Source organism: Vanellus vanellus, assembly GCF_965231255.1.
Source record: "Vanellus vanellus genome assembly, chromosome: 5".
NCBI lineage: Eukaryota > Metazoa > Chordata > Aves > Charadriiformes > Charadriidae > Vanellus > Vanellus vanellus.
The window spans coordinates 13687341-13701530 of record NC_138910.1 but is presented as its reverse complement, the minus strand read 5'-3'; the positions used below and the strand labels follow the sequence as shown (position 1 = coordinate 13701530).

Genomic DNA, 14190 nt, shown 5'->3' with positions numbered 1-14190 from the left:
CACATAGGGAGCCTGGAGGTGGGCTTTTGGATAATAGGAAGTAGAGACAGGGTGTGGGGCTACTCCTGGGTGCTGGCTGTGCCCTCCGGATTAAACTGTCATGTAGAAAAAAGCAAGGTCATTCCAGGGAATTGGTGCAGAATGAACCCTGCGTCACTTCACTCCTGGGATACCAAAGAAATGATTTAACACAGTGCAGATATCCGTGACATCCAGTGTCCAAGGGTTTGACGTGATGAGCATTTTAGTAGTTATGGCTTGGGATGGATGTGTGGCTTTTCAGGGGAATGAGATCCCTGCAGTCCCTGTAGAATAAACCTGTCATTACCGGATCGGCAGTGAGATGCAAGCTCTGCTCCTAAATCCGCAGGCGGTAGGGGTGTCTGGGACCTGGGATTTTTATTCAGCTCACATCTGTTCAGCATACAGTGCCGTGCTGGGCTGGTGCACGTCCGATAGCTGGGGGCATGCCAAGCAAATAGGAGGTCTGTGCCACAAAGTGCTGACAGCCCCAACCTGTGAATGATTTAGGCTCTGTTCCCTGACTCTTCTTGAACTCTGGAGTTGTCTTTCCTGGTAGCATCTCCCTCCCCTTTCTGCCCTGGCTGCACAAATGTGCTCAATTAGGGTTAACTCAAACTGAATCAAACTTCATGCCTGAGGTTGGAAATCTTCCCAGTCAACTCACCACAGCCACATAGCATGGTGGGAGACAAGGCGAGAGGGGAGATGAACGCTTTTCAGAGAAACGAATCCAAGGAAACTTTGTTCACTTTTATTTCTGCAGGAGATGATCCCCCCAAAGGAGATTTCCCTGTTCAGAAAAAATCCCCGGTGAGTGTTACAGCTGGTTTCCTTTTCTTTGCTTTCTGCTCAGCTTGCTCTAAACATTGCAAGATCTCTCTGTTCTTTCCCCTGTTGTGCTCTGGCTAGAGACAAACACCCTTTCTTGCAGAGGGTTGAAATAAGCATTAACAACTCCAGGCAAAAATCCCTCTACTAACCTGATTAAGTTAAGAAAGGGCAGCTTAAAGGGAAAAATGAACTGTCCGAATCTTTGGGAAAAGGGGTAAGAGTTTTGATTGCTCCCTTTTTCTGAACGCTACTTTCCTTGTGGGAAAAGACTTACTTCTCTGAAGTGCAGGGGGATGTGTGGGGGAGGGAAGGAGTTGACCTATGCATTTGCTCAGTGCGATGAGACCCACCAGGGAAGGGTCCCCAGATGCTGCAAAGCAGAAGGAAGGACAGGGATTGAGCACAGGCCGCTGATGTGCATTACAGAGCTCAACTGTAGTAACAGAGCCTCAGGTTTACATCTTTGGACCTTATTTAGAGTCAGATTCAGCTGAACGTTTTCTTGCATTGCAGCTTTGAAGCTTGTGCAGTTTTCAGGCTAATTCTTGTTGAGTGCTTGACCCCTAAAATCTGTACACGGTGTTGACTTTGGGGAGAATAGGGCTTGCATTGCACCTGCTTTGACTCGCGGAACAGCATGGTAATACTTGCTTTTAAAGCCTGCAGTCAGTCATGTCATTAGCAACCCAACTATTTAACTCACAAATTTAAATACTGTGCAGACATTAACTATTGGATATCTGGAGCTGCGGTGAAATATTAATCTTAGCCCAAATTTTGCAGCTAGTCAGCAAGAAGGGGAGGTGAAAACAAACATCTCCTGTAGCTGGCACTTTAAATGACCTTTCTTTTTTCCAAAGAAACGGACTATCAACTTCCACAGTGTCTTTAAGAGCTCCATAATCCTGCAGATCCCAGGCTTACAGTGGTAGCTAAGCACAGCAGACTATCTCTGGCGCCCATGAATCCAGGCTTAGCCTCTTTGCTTTTGCTGGGGCTCACTACTCAGCAAGGTCCTCCTCCGCGAAAGCGAGCAAACTGCATCTGGATCTCCGCATGGATGAAAGCTGCCCACTTTTGGATGTCCAGGCAGGCCACAGGCAGGTCAGTGATACAGCGGAGAGAATACATGAGGGTTTCTGCGTGTGCTGATGCCATCTCATGACATACAAGCCAGATGGAAGTACCCCTGCTTGTAAGTCGTTGCTCTGTGTTTGTAAGCACTTACTCAGGGTGCTGGCTCAGGCACTTGGGGAGGTTTAGCTGGGAAGTCACCGCCTCCGTCTCTCCTTTCCCTGCTTGTCCCTGCTCATCTGTAGGAGGTGCCCATACCACAGCAGGAGTGGCTGAAATGGGTCCTTGCCAGGTTTTCTGTCACTGCAGGTCACAGCATGGCCATGGCATGTGACACCTTAAACCACTGCAGCTAAATCCAGCAGGGCTTGTGCATCGGGTGCTGAGGGGTGAGTTCAGGCAGCAGGGCTCCTGACAGCTGGCCATCTGGGTTTGAACAGTCACGCTCTGCATCTCCATCAAATGTTGTTAAATCTCACGAGTACTGATAGAAAGGTCTGTGAAACAGAAGAAGAAAAAGATCCCTGTTACACAATTTTACTTCCAAGTTCAGAAAATGTTTCCAAGCACCCACAGGAAGCATAATTTGCCTTTTCTGGCTTTTCTTCTTTATTATGAAAAACTTGTTGGAGAAAGGTATTCCCTGTGTGTGTATGTCTGTGTGTTTGTGCATTTACAGCTTATATATGCCACTGTTTTTAGGCTAGTCTAAAAGCAGGAGACCCCAGTACGGTTTCCAAGGGAGCCCACTCTGTCTTACAAGCCATATGCTGAGCATGATGGTTTCAGAGTAAATAATAAATGAAACGAATGATTACGTATTTACTCTAGTAAAGCAGAGATGCCAAGGGTTTCTTAATAAAAAGGCAGTCCATAAATAGTGACAGAAATATATATATAAAAAAGGACAAAAATATTTGTCTTTAGAGATGCTGGCTTAAGCAGTGGAAGGCATTTGGTTTTGGGGTTTTTTTTTTTTTTTTTTCCAGACAGCCAGTCTTTTGTCTTTTGTTGCTCTTGTGTAATGTTGAGCAAGTCAGCATCATTAAACTAGACTCTTCCAAACTGGGTACCATTGCTTTGGGAATCCAAATAAGCTCAGGTCTCTCGGTGGTGAAATAAACCTGAATAAACGCATCTATTTTGGTATCTCTATTTGCATTTGGGACTCTGGGAAGAAATACAGGAATTCATTATTTCTGACACGAGGCACAGAAAAGCATGTGAAGAGCTCATCTCATTTCACTGGCCCATACCATGGCTGTTTAAACCCTCAAATACAAATGCAGCTGTTAATATCACACTCCCTCCCGCGCCCCCCCATCCCTTACCAAGTCCATGGCCAGCCCCTCTCTTCCGCTAATTGGCAGAGGCTGGGCAGTGCTGTGAAAACCTGCTTTCCCTGTTGCGAGGCAGTGGAGCTAAGCAACTGGAAGCTGCTTAGCTCAGACCACAGTAGGGTAGCAAGAGGGACGGAGGCCCACACAAGGTCATGCCAAGACTCATCTGTTTAAATGTATTTTACTTGGAAGCTGCTGATTTTAGCTGTAGGAAAGTCAGACTCGGTGAAAGAGTTGCCACACTCAGACAGGTTGACAGTCCCATCACTGTTTTGTTTAGTTTTGATTAATAAATTGAATTATCTATAGCTATGTCAACGTTCTTGGAATACATAATGGATACCATGCCTGAGGGAGTGCCAGACACAGGGCTGATGCTCTGCTTCAGTGAATGTGGTAGCACAGTTCAGTGCAAGTGAGGTGCAGAGATTGAGGGCAGTTGTCACACGGGAGGGAGCAGTTTCACACGGAAGCAGACAGCAGTTCCCTGGGGTCTACCAACTGCTGAGACAAGGTCTGGTACAAGGAGAGGGAGGGCGCAGGGTAGTAGCTTTATGTGAAATGTAGGAGAAAAGGCATCTGAAAGTGGTTTTGCAACTCAGTGGGTTTTTGCATTACAGCAGAGAGGTGGTAGGACCTTCCACTGGAGTTCCTGGAGCTGTGAGCATGGTAGGCTATTGGCAGCCCATGAATCCCCATGGAGGTCCTTACTGGGGCCATGTTGGCTAGGATGATTCACTGGGGTGCCTTAACCAAAGCAAGATAAGTGTGGGGTCCCCTCACTCCTTTGAGTCCAACCCACAGGCCAGTCAAGCAGCAGTGGGCATGTGGGTTTTGGCTTGGACTCCTCTCCACTGCCCAGGCACTGAGGGGGCATGTTGCTGGGTTGAAAGCTTTCACAGAGCTGATACGTTCTTGTTTGTCTCATGCAGAAACTCTGTGGCTCCAACTACCCCCTAAGCATTGCCTTCATCGTGGTGAACGAGTTCTGCGAGCGCTTCTCCTACTATGGCATGAGAGGTATGTGGCCTGTGTCTGGGAAATGACTTTCCTGTCCTTGGGTTTCTATACCCACTGGCCTGGTGTTCCAGGGCTGTGCTGTATGTGGTCTCAGCTGTCTTTCAAAGTAAATTGGTATTTTGGAATGCAGGTATGAATAGTGTGCCCTAACATTGATGCCACACCGTCTCTGGGCAGAAGTTGCATCCAGAGAGCTCCAAATGTACATTCCAATCTACATTTTTATATCATTCCCTGTCTCAAACCTGGTTTTCTAGTGTGTGACATCTTCAATAGTTGTGTGCAATCAACGTATTTGGGAACTGAGTCATACAGGCATCTAATTTGCAAATAGAAAATGTGCATAAACAGAACTAAAGGTTACAGTAAGATAGCTAGAAAATATGTTTTCCAGCTAAACATAAATGTTTATGAGCAAAGAATGCCTGATATTTGTATATCTTATTTTAGTTTTTCCTGTGTCAGGGATGATGATGAACAGGTCTGAAAGCATAGATCTTTCCACAACAGTGCTCATAGCTGCTAGACAAATCGGTGGTTTTCTTGCCACTGTGATGTAGTTTCCTGCTTACCTACAGAGATACACATTAATTATCTGATGTGATCTGCTTGTTCCCTTTAGCTGTCCTGACGCTATATTTCTTAAGCTTCTTCCACTGGGATGAGAATCTCTCCACTGCTGTGTACCATGCCTTTTCTGCTCTCTGTTACTTTACACCTGTCATTGGAGCCATCATGGCAGACTCGTGGCTGGGAAAATACAAGTAAGTGAAGACACCTCTCTAATTCAGACAGCATACATCTACACCATGCAGCCTGTGCAAGGGCAGTGCTCTGTGTGCTCCCAGTTTTGAGCTAGCTCAGTGTAGCAAAGACACACTTGCGAAGGTCAGCTCCTCTCTGTTAATGGAAGAACAGCTGATCCATTTGCTCATGCTGTTCCAAGGGCCAATAGGCAACAAAGTTGGAACAAATTAAATGTCACAAACACAATTTTCTTCCATTGTCCTTCCCTTTCCACCTTGAGGGAGCTGAGGTGTAGGGTGATTAACCATCAGTTTGCCAAGATCTGCTTCTTTGAGGATTCAAAGATGGTTAGGAAGCCATGTCATCATCTAGATCTTGCAGTTTCAGATAAAATGCCACTAACTTTACTATACTTACTTATGCTTTCACAGCATAGAGAATATGTGAGCACACCCATTTTTATGCCAGAGAAACCTTGTTTCACTCAAATCATCTCCTTCAGTCCATCACCAGGTAAATTCTCCCTAGGTTAGGCAGTATTGCATTTCACTGATAAGTTGTGGGGCCATAATCTGCCCCAGAGTGGTGGTGAGCAGCTATAGAACTTTCTTTGCTTGGCATTGTGTTCATTGTCTGAGGAGCATTGGCTGTCAGAGTGATGAAGTGCATCTGAACCCTTCTCTTTAGGACTAAGCACATGTGGCAGAAGAATCTCAAGAGGAAAAAAACAGCTGCCATATGCCTTTCCAGAAGAAAGTTCTTAAGGAGATATCAATAGATATCAATGTTCTTTTTTTTGTGCTCAATTTTAGTTGTTCTCTTGTCCCTTTGAATGAAAAAGTAACAGTGGTGGTTTATTAACTTCATTATTTAAGGTCACTTAGCAATGTTCGTTGGTATTTGATGATATCTGTCTTGCAGCACGATGTTGTGAGAAGGTAAATCCTTATGCAGACTTCTATGCATTAGGCAGGAGACTTTCCCTGGAGTAATCCGTATGATTGAAAGGGAGGTATCTTTTGCTGTATTAGCTGGACCTTGGCCAATGCCGAGGACAGGATAACAGATTAGGAGGTCTTTTAGGAATGATCTGATGTGGCTCTAAATTAGCTGTTGCAACCAGGGTTTCAATGGGTCGAGGACCACTTCTGTACTCAAAGCTCATAAGGCTTCTTCTAGTACTTCTGTCCTAACAAGTCCTTCCATTCCCTCTGTGTGTGTCTAGTCTGCACAGAAATACATAGACATTTCTTAATCCTGAAGGTGATGAAGGAATAGAATACACTCAAGAGCCTGATCCTCCTAGTCAGATTACTTCTTCTCTCTCATCAAGACATGGGAGGCAGATACAAGAGCTCAGTCCTTCAGAGGTACTTGTAATGGGGGAACCACACTCCTAATTTGGATGTGTTAGTCAGGTGGGTTGAATGTGGGCAACCTATGGATGTCTTCCAGTCAAGGGATTCACACATGCTACAAAATGCCAATTATTAGTATTCTGGAAACTGAGTTGGACCTGAACAGTACTCTTCTATTTGCAGCCTTCCATGCATGACAAGACTGGAACATTTTTAGTTTATTCTGCTCAGCAACCTTTACAAAGAAAGGGGCTATTCCTCCTTAACCTGAACCCATTCGCCTGTCTCTTTCTTCCAGTGCACTCAGTGTTGACACAAAAGAGTTATAGCTGCCTCCTACACCAGTGGTATGAACAAACCAGTTCCTTGTGTATGTGCCAAGTAGACCCGCCATATCAGGAAACACAGGTGCACTCTGTTTTCAGATCATACACCACCCAGCACCTTCAGTCACTGCTGTTTGCTTTCCTCACAGGACGATCATCTACCTCTCCATTGTGTATGTGGTTGGCCATCTGATAAAGTCAGTCGGTGCAATTCCGTCCCTAGGCAACCAGGTGGTTCATGTGTAAGTAGCTGTTGAAACTGCAGCGCTATAGTAGGTTGTGAGGGGAGTTGTTTTACCCAGGACTGTAATTTGTTTCACCTCCATCAGGCCAGCAGTTTGGGGTCTGTGCATGGGTTGCTTTATCAGGGAAGAACGTGGGATATCTGAGTAAGAACAGAAGAGTGTGAATGCACCAGAAGGAGTTGGAAACCACCACAGAGACTCTAAACCCTTTGAGACAGAGACCTCTGATCACCCCCCTCTACTATACCATGCTACCGGAGTTTGGTCTCCTCCATCCAGCTGCCTGCACCATGCTCATTCTTCCCTCATTTCTTCCTCAGCATAGCTGCCCAACTCAGCAAGGTTCCCCTATGTGCATGGAAACACAGAATCAAAGATACATTTTCTGATGTGACAGTGGAAGAGTTTGTCTCTTCCATAGGGTACAACCATTCTTGCCCTCTAGATTCTGAACTGATAGTCTTGTCAGAGTAGCTCCCCACTGACATCTCTGAACCCACCAAGCTGTTTTTGCCTAGGTTGTCACAGCTCTAAAAATATGCACGTGCAGGCAGGAGCACATCTCATTTACAGAACAGTTTCTTTTTATCCCAGACCTGGCCAGTCCTAACACTCCTGTTCCCTACAGACTTAATCTGTCAGGCCAACAATGGTATTTTGAGGAGTACTAGGAGGTAGAAAGCACCCAAGAATGAGCCTAATTCAAACAGTTTGTCTGTGCTTACCCAAGCTGCAAGGCTACAGGAAAAGGCTTTTTTAAATTTTCTTCTTTTGTTTCTTTTCCCTCAATTGATCTCTGCAATCTTTTGTTCACATATGAGTGAAAAATAATCCCACAAATTTTTGATCTCAAGGATATCCCTTTGGCCTCAGAACAGCAAGAAACTGACAAAAGCAGTTTGGTTAATTGACTGGTACTGAATGCAGAAATGAGGATAATTTGTTTTTTACACTTATCTGGCTTATCATCACTACCCATGTACAAAAGACAATGATACCAGAGGAATCATGGTTGGGTGACACTAAAATGCTCTCATAAGCACTGGAAAAGTTCTGCAATGGTGATATTTTTGTTCTTGCATGAAGGATCCTGTCTATGGTTGGTCTGTTTTTGATCGCCCTTGGAACGGGAGGTATCAAGCCCTGTGTCTCTGCATTTGGTGGGGACCAGTTTGAAGAGGAACATGTAAGATTTCTTTTCTTTCCTAAAATCTGCAGTGTCTGCTTACTTTATGAGGGTATTTATGTGATCAAATCCTGTTGTACTATAATAAGGGCCAGTTTGCTAGGAAAAGATGCACTAAGATGTGGGGTTGGAGGGTTTGCACAAAATGAGAGAATCTGAATGGTTCAGGAAAAGAAAATGACAGCAGAACAGGACTGATATCAGGAAGGATAAGTCATAATTACATCAAATCATCTAAATGTTAATTGGACATCAGAGTAGTTGGAAAATCCTGTAACATGTATCATAGAACTGCAGCCATTTCTGAACCAGCTTAACAGAGGTGATTATAATGCACTGCAATGGAACGCAGCAAATGAAAGAGAAAATTGTATCACCAGCCTATGCTTCCTTGGGAATTTTCCCTCAAATCAGTCATAGTTTGTGTCTTAGATATTATTCAGAAAGAACTGTAGGAAATGCCAGTCTTTTGAAAGTAGTGCTGGTACCACATCTACCAAGAATGTTTTCTAGATATTCCAGAATGGAAATTTCTGAAGACTTGGGTAAAATGTTTCTTTTTAGCACTGTTTAGCAGCTGTTTAGCACTGCTCTGCATCCTGTGAATTGTAGTCCAGTTGCTTCACGTCCTCATTTTCTATCATGACTGCTTAGCCCCTCACCTGCGCTAATCTCAAACTCCCATTATGCAGCACAGTGGCTCAACCAGGGATCAGGTAGCGCTTAACGAAGCGAAGCAGGTCAGGAAGTACTAAGCCTCAGGCAAAATGCTAATTTTTCATATTGATCTGAAATTAAACACTTAGATTTATGTTGACCTAACACAAATAAAAATTTCAGGTTTCTTAATGACAGCATTCAAATCAGCAATGTCTGTGCATGGCATAAGTCCTCAAATATATAGAAGGCCACTGCTACAAGAAAGAAAATAAATGTTGGGGTCTGTGATGAGTAGGCTTAAATTGAAGGAGGATTATTTAGGACTGATATTAGGAAAAATTTTCCAGAAGTAGATCTAGAGAAGTACTGGAAAAGATTAGGAACTTTGGGAGATGGAAATTCCTGTCAATGGAGGCATTGAAGAAGGACATTACAGTAATGGTCTGTCAGGAAAGGCACTGGTAGAGTTGGACAAGGGATGGCTCCTTGGCCTTGGACAAGGGATGGGAGCCCCGTAGAGCAGTTTGCTGTTTGTCTTTTGCAATGCCCTAGCATGTAGTCAGTATTTAATGACTGAATAATGTAGACTAGAATGTTTATTTTAAAAATGTGGGAAGACTTTTGCTTTCTGCACATGTGTGATGATGAAGTGATGAAGCTTATAGTTACTAAGAAGTAGCAAAACACAGAATGTTTCATGGCCACTTGTTCAAAGCAGATCCTTCTGCAGACATGTCCATCCTGTGCTGTCAGTTAGAGCCGGTGCTTTAGATGCTGCTGCAGAAGAGGGAGCAGCAGTTATCTGGTGGTCACCAGCCTCCCCATTTGGCACAACTCTGACCAAAACCAGGCTGGCAGTACAGCACACACCTTCTGGGAATACAGTGTGGGCATACTAGCATGTGGGCATCCCAGCTTGCAGCACCAATAGTTGTCCCAAAAGGATTCTAAGAGGTGTTCCAGCAGCGTTTTCAGAAGTGCTACTTCTATGAATATTAATGATTAATAATGTTTATCCAGCATCTTTCAATTACCACCTAATTACAGTATGATAATATGTACTACTTATCTTCAGAGTGTTTTATAGACTTCAGCTAATGAATCTCAGCACCCCAGCCAGGCACATACATATCATTATCCCAGATTTACAACCGCAAGTGAGTTACAGAGAAAAACCTGAATTGCTTGTGGTTGTGTGGGCCTGTACCTGTTCTCCAGCATTCAGACTACACGTCTCCAACAAATTTATCAAATACTAAGGCTATACTAAGGCTAAAACATTCACCTCTGTGTTGCCTTCAAGAAAAACTAATTTAGAGAAAGAAAACTGTAAAAAGCCTCCTGATAAGAGCAATGCATTCTGCTCTCTTAATTCTTTTCAGAATAGAAGTTTTGTATTTTACCATTTTGAAATGACTTGGCCTTTCAGAAGAAAAAAATGGTTTATGCTATGTGATAGGAAATTTAACTCTTCGAAATCAGAATGAGAAGTTTTGATTTGGTAAGGAATCAAACCCCTCTGGAGTGCTGTTTGAAAGGACTTCTGTTTTTTGTCTTCTACTCCAGGTAGGATGAAATAAGTTTTGAAAATTCCAAATAAAAAGAAGCATTTGATTCCCCCTTAGTTTTCAGGACACCAATAAACTTCAGCTGACCCTTAAGTGCACAGGCTTAGTTGTCCATTTAGAAACTAGGGATGTGGTAGTTCTGTGTATAAAATTAATAAACAAATTGCCCTTGTATTCCCACATAGAGACAAATTTATGTTATGAGGAAAATGCACACTATTGATCTGGTTTTCTTTTAAGTACTTTATGAGTGTAATAGTCTTGGATCTGCCACTTTGAGAACAGTCCTACTACAAACAGTGATGGAGACTGACTCAGCAGGAGGTCAGACAGGGAAAGCAGATTTATCTGCAGGAGATTTCCAAGCATCTTTGTCTATGGGATTAGGAGTCCAAGCTAAAAATGCCTGAACCAAATGATATTTATGATACGTTATATGAATGCAAAGGCTGCTGTGCATATTAATTAAGGATCAAAGCTGCTTTCAAACAGTGTGATATGGTGTTTAAGGTACTAAATAGCTTTCTCTTTGTTTCTTTATTTTCCGGTTGCCAAGGAGATCAGGATTATCATGTACAGTACTTTTTCTCGAATTAGCTAATCCAAATCATGTTGTTCATGTACGTCTGCTCTAAAGATTAAGAAAATAGGGAGGGAATTCTTTTCTTCCAATCAGTGTAATTTGCAAGCTGCTGGGTCATTATTTTTGTACTCACTTCTGCTTTTCTCTGACCATTTTTTTTCCATCACCGGAATCTGAAAATGTGTGAAACAAGATGCCCCAAATTCTTTATACATCACTACCCTTTTCTCTTACGAGCACATTCTTTTTGGTAATTGTTGCTCTAGACTTTATCACATTGAGAGCTGCATGCTTGAGTTTTTCTCAGCTCTCGGAAATTCTGAGTTGCTCAGATATGAAGGGTTAGAGGTATGGCATGAGAATTTGACTAGAGGACAGGACTGTGAGGACTCTACTACCCTACCCATGTCAAGCCACAGCAGGGCTACTCTGGGAGCGGGACAGATTGCTGAGGCTGCTCATTTGTCTAGATTTCCTTATGATGACAAATAGCTAGTCACAAAGGTAGAATGAAAAAGAGAATATACTTTTACTAGCTTAGCAGTAAAAAGTTCCAGGTAATCAAAAACACTGGTAAGGACAGAAATGGAGTATAAGAGATAGTAAGACCCAGTGCTGTTTGCTATTAACCATGGGAACATGCCATAGAGATGATTATTATAAGGTTTAAGAATCCTTTAATCCATGATTAATCATTTGTGAGTAATATATGGATTAGATTGTTTGGGACGTGCTAGGAAATAAAACCGTGAAAGAGCCAAAAGCTCTGGGGTCTTCATAGCTGTGCTGAGGCAAGGCAAAACCACCTTAATCCAAGTGAGGTAACCCCCATACTCCTTGGTGCGTGGCAGTGGGAAGCGATGGGGCTTTCACCATCACCTTCCCAGTACCTGCTTCACAAGGAAACATAAAGAAAAGCCCTCTCATGCCCCCCCACCTGCCCACCTTCCCTGCAGTAATCCCCTGTAATAAGAGTCTTCTTGCCAAATGAAGCAGCAACTTTTCCTGTTGGCTGCACCATCAGTCATGGGAAGTTTTGTTGCATTTTTGGATCTCAGGCTTCATTCTGTAAGAGCTGTCCTCTCTTAGCTGCCTGCAATTTTCCACGTTTTCTCCTGTTTTCTAGCCTTGTGAATATTGTTGTCTCAGGGAGCAGAAGGAAGCAGGACACATTAGAAGGAGAGGGGACAGAACCAGGCAGGCCCCTGAGGAGCTTCCTCACACTCAGCTAAGTTAAAGCTTCGACTTAAAATGATGCTCAAGTCATAGACATGTGGCTTGAGATGCCCTAAGGAGCTCTCTGCCAGGCACCAAGCCATGTCCCAAGCAATTTGCCCACTACCTTTATAAGACCTGGTGACAGCTGGGAGCAAAGCCTGGATACATATGGGGTATATTGGTTACCTGGGCTTGGGCTGTCCTTAAATGCTGGTTTCACTGACTCCGGTGTCCCATAGCTGGTGATACAGATGAGCATGGGGTAGGTCAGGTAGCCTGCTCGTCTTTTCTCCTCTCTGCTGGCCCACCCAGGCTCAGGGAGGAGGTTTAGCACTGTGTATGTGCATGCGACTATGCACATATGTCTCCCTCACAAGCAAGAAGAAGCTGCTCTCGGCTGAATGCCCTCACACATTACTCCAGCAAAAAGGACCAAACTGCATTAAGTTCTTGATTCCTTTCAAATTATGAATTATACAGGAGAAAAGAAGATCAACAGGAATCCTTTGACTGTATGAAGTATAATATGTTAAAACAGCAGTTAAATTCTGAACTCTTTCTCTTAGAGTTCATCCCTCCATCAGGCTCTTGAATTTGGTCCAGTAGATTTAATTTACCCTGTTAGTTTGAGGTTGACTGGCCTCAGCTTGGTAATCTCCTGTCTGATGGATACCTCTCATTTGCTGGCACTCTCTCATCTATGCTGTCGTTACCAGCTCCTCAAAATACACAGGTTTCTTTTTCTATTTCCATGCAGGAGAGGAGGAAAAAAAAACCACAATAGAGCTTAGACATGGGAAGAAATTATGAGCTTGTCAAACTGTGCCAAATTGGATTGAATTAGGTGACAGAGGATCTGAATCATGCTACTTGTTCTGAATAAGTAAATGCTCTCTCCTCCCTCCAATCTCGCAACACTCTCGAAGCAGTGGCTTTTCCTTTGAAATGCCAGAAAGCCCCAAAGCGCTTCTCAAGTAACGTGAGCTGATTTGTGTGAGCATTTACCGTCACCTGAATGCAAGCATGTTTGCTTAACATTTTATGCACTGTGTGTCAATATTTACCCAGCCTTCCTAACAAGAGAATTGATAGTGTTCAATCTGCAAGCCCAATGCTGTGCATTAGCCGTGACATTGATATCGTCTTCTCTTGTTTTAGACCTCGGAGAGAAGCAAGTTTTTTTCCATCTTCTATTTATCCATTAATGCTGGAAGTCTGATCTCCACGTTTGTAACTCCTGTATTAAGAGGTCAGTGTTGATTTAGAATAAGACAATAAATTAGCTGCCCTCTGACTACTCTGCTGTGCATAGTTAGGCTTTTATGACAACTGAATGGCAGAAATTATATTATCTGTGGAGTGGCCAGTGTATTGCATTTACGCCTTGTTAATCCTGCCATAGCAGCATAACAGATTTATAGTACTAGCAGACGAGTCACAGAAACTATGTTCCTGTTTATATTTCAAAGGCAGCCTGAACTGTAGAATTAAAATATGAAAGGTGGAAGGATGTATATGGTCATCTAATCCTCCCCATTGCCAATGAAGGATTCTTGCCCTGACCTGCCTGCAGGTAACCTGTGGATGGGAACTGATCTATGCTGTCCCGTACAGGCATCAGGGCCAAAAAACTTAGCAGGGCTTGTTTTGAAGTCCTACCTTCCCCCTCCCATGGGGTGCTGCTGACTTCTGGAGGGCTCTGTCCTAGCACCAAGGCGTGTCTGCGTGGGTCTGCTTGCAAGATTGCAGCCCTGAGCAACTGGCCTTGAAGACAAAGCACAGGCCTATGCCCCATTTAAGACCTACTTTATATTCTAGCCAGCTTGCACAACCCCTTTTAGTCCCCGAGTCTTGCTGCACTTACTTCATTGTATCGCAGCGCCTAGAAGCCAAGGGGATTGGCACGCTCTAAATACAGAAACAGAGGCAGAGCAGCAAGCCATAGGCAATGGGGACAGGGACAAGGTAGCCTTCACACCTAGTAGCAATTTTTTTTCATTCCATCCCATG

At 43.7% G+C, this 14190-nt stretch overlaps 1 protein-coding gene across 1 annotated transcript in view; it reads left to right on the top strand.

The window, feature by feature from the left end:
- Positions 1-702: 702 nt before the first annotated feature.
- The window catches only part of SLC15A2 (solute carrier family 15 member 2), a gene marked incomplete at both ends in the record, with an annotated part of 39461 nt that continues 25973 nt past the window's right edge, over positions 703-14190 (top strand). Inside the window, 6 exons of the mRNA XM_082484640.1 lie at positions 703-834; positions 4202-4289; positions 4912-5053; positions 6870-6962; positions 8052-8151; positions 13339-13429. Of these exons, the coding sequence (XP_082340766.1) occupies positions 703-834; positions 4202-4289; positions 4912-5053; positions 6870-6962; positions 8052-8151; positions 13339-13429 (646 nt within the window). The remainder of the gene's footprint in view (positions 835-4201; positions 4290-4911; positions 5054-6869; positions 6963-8051; positions 8152-13338; positions 13430-14190) is intronic.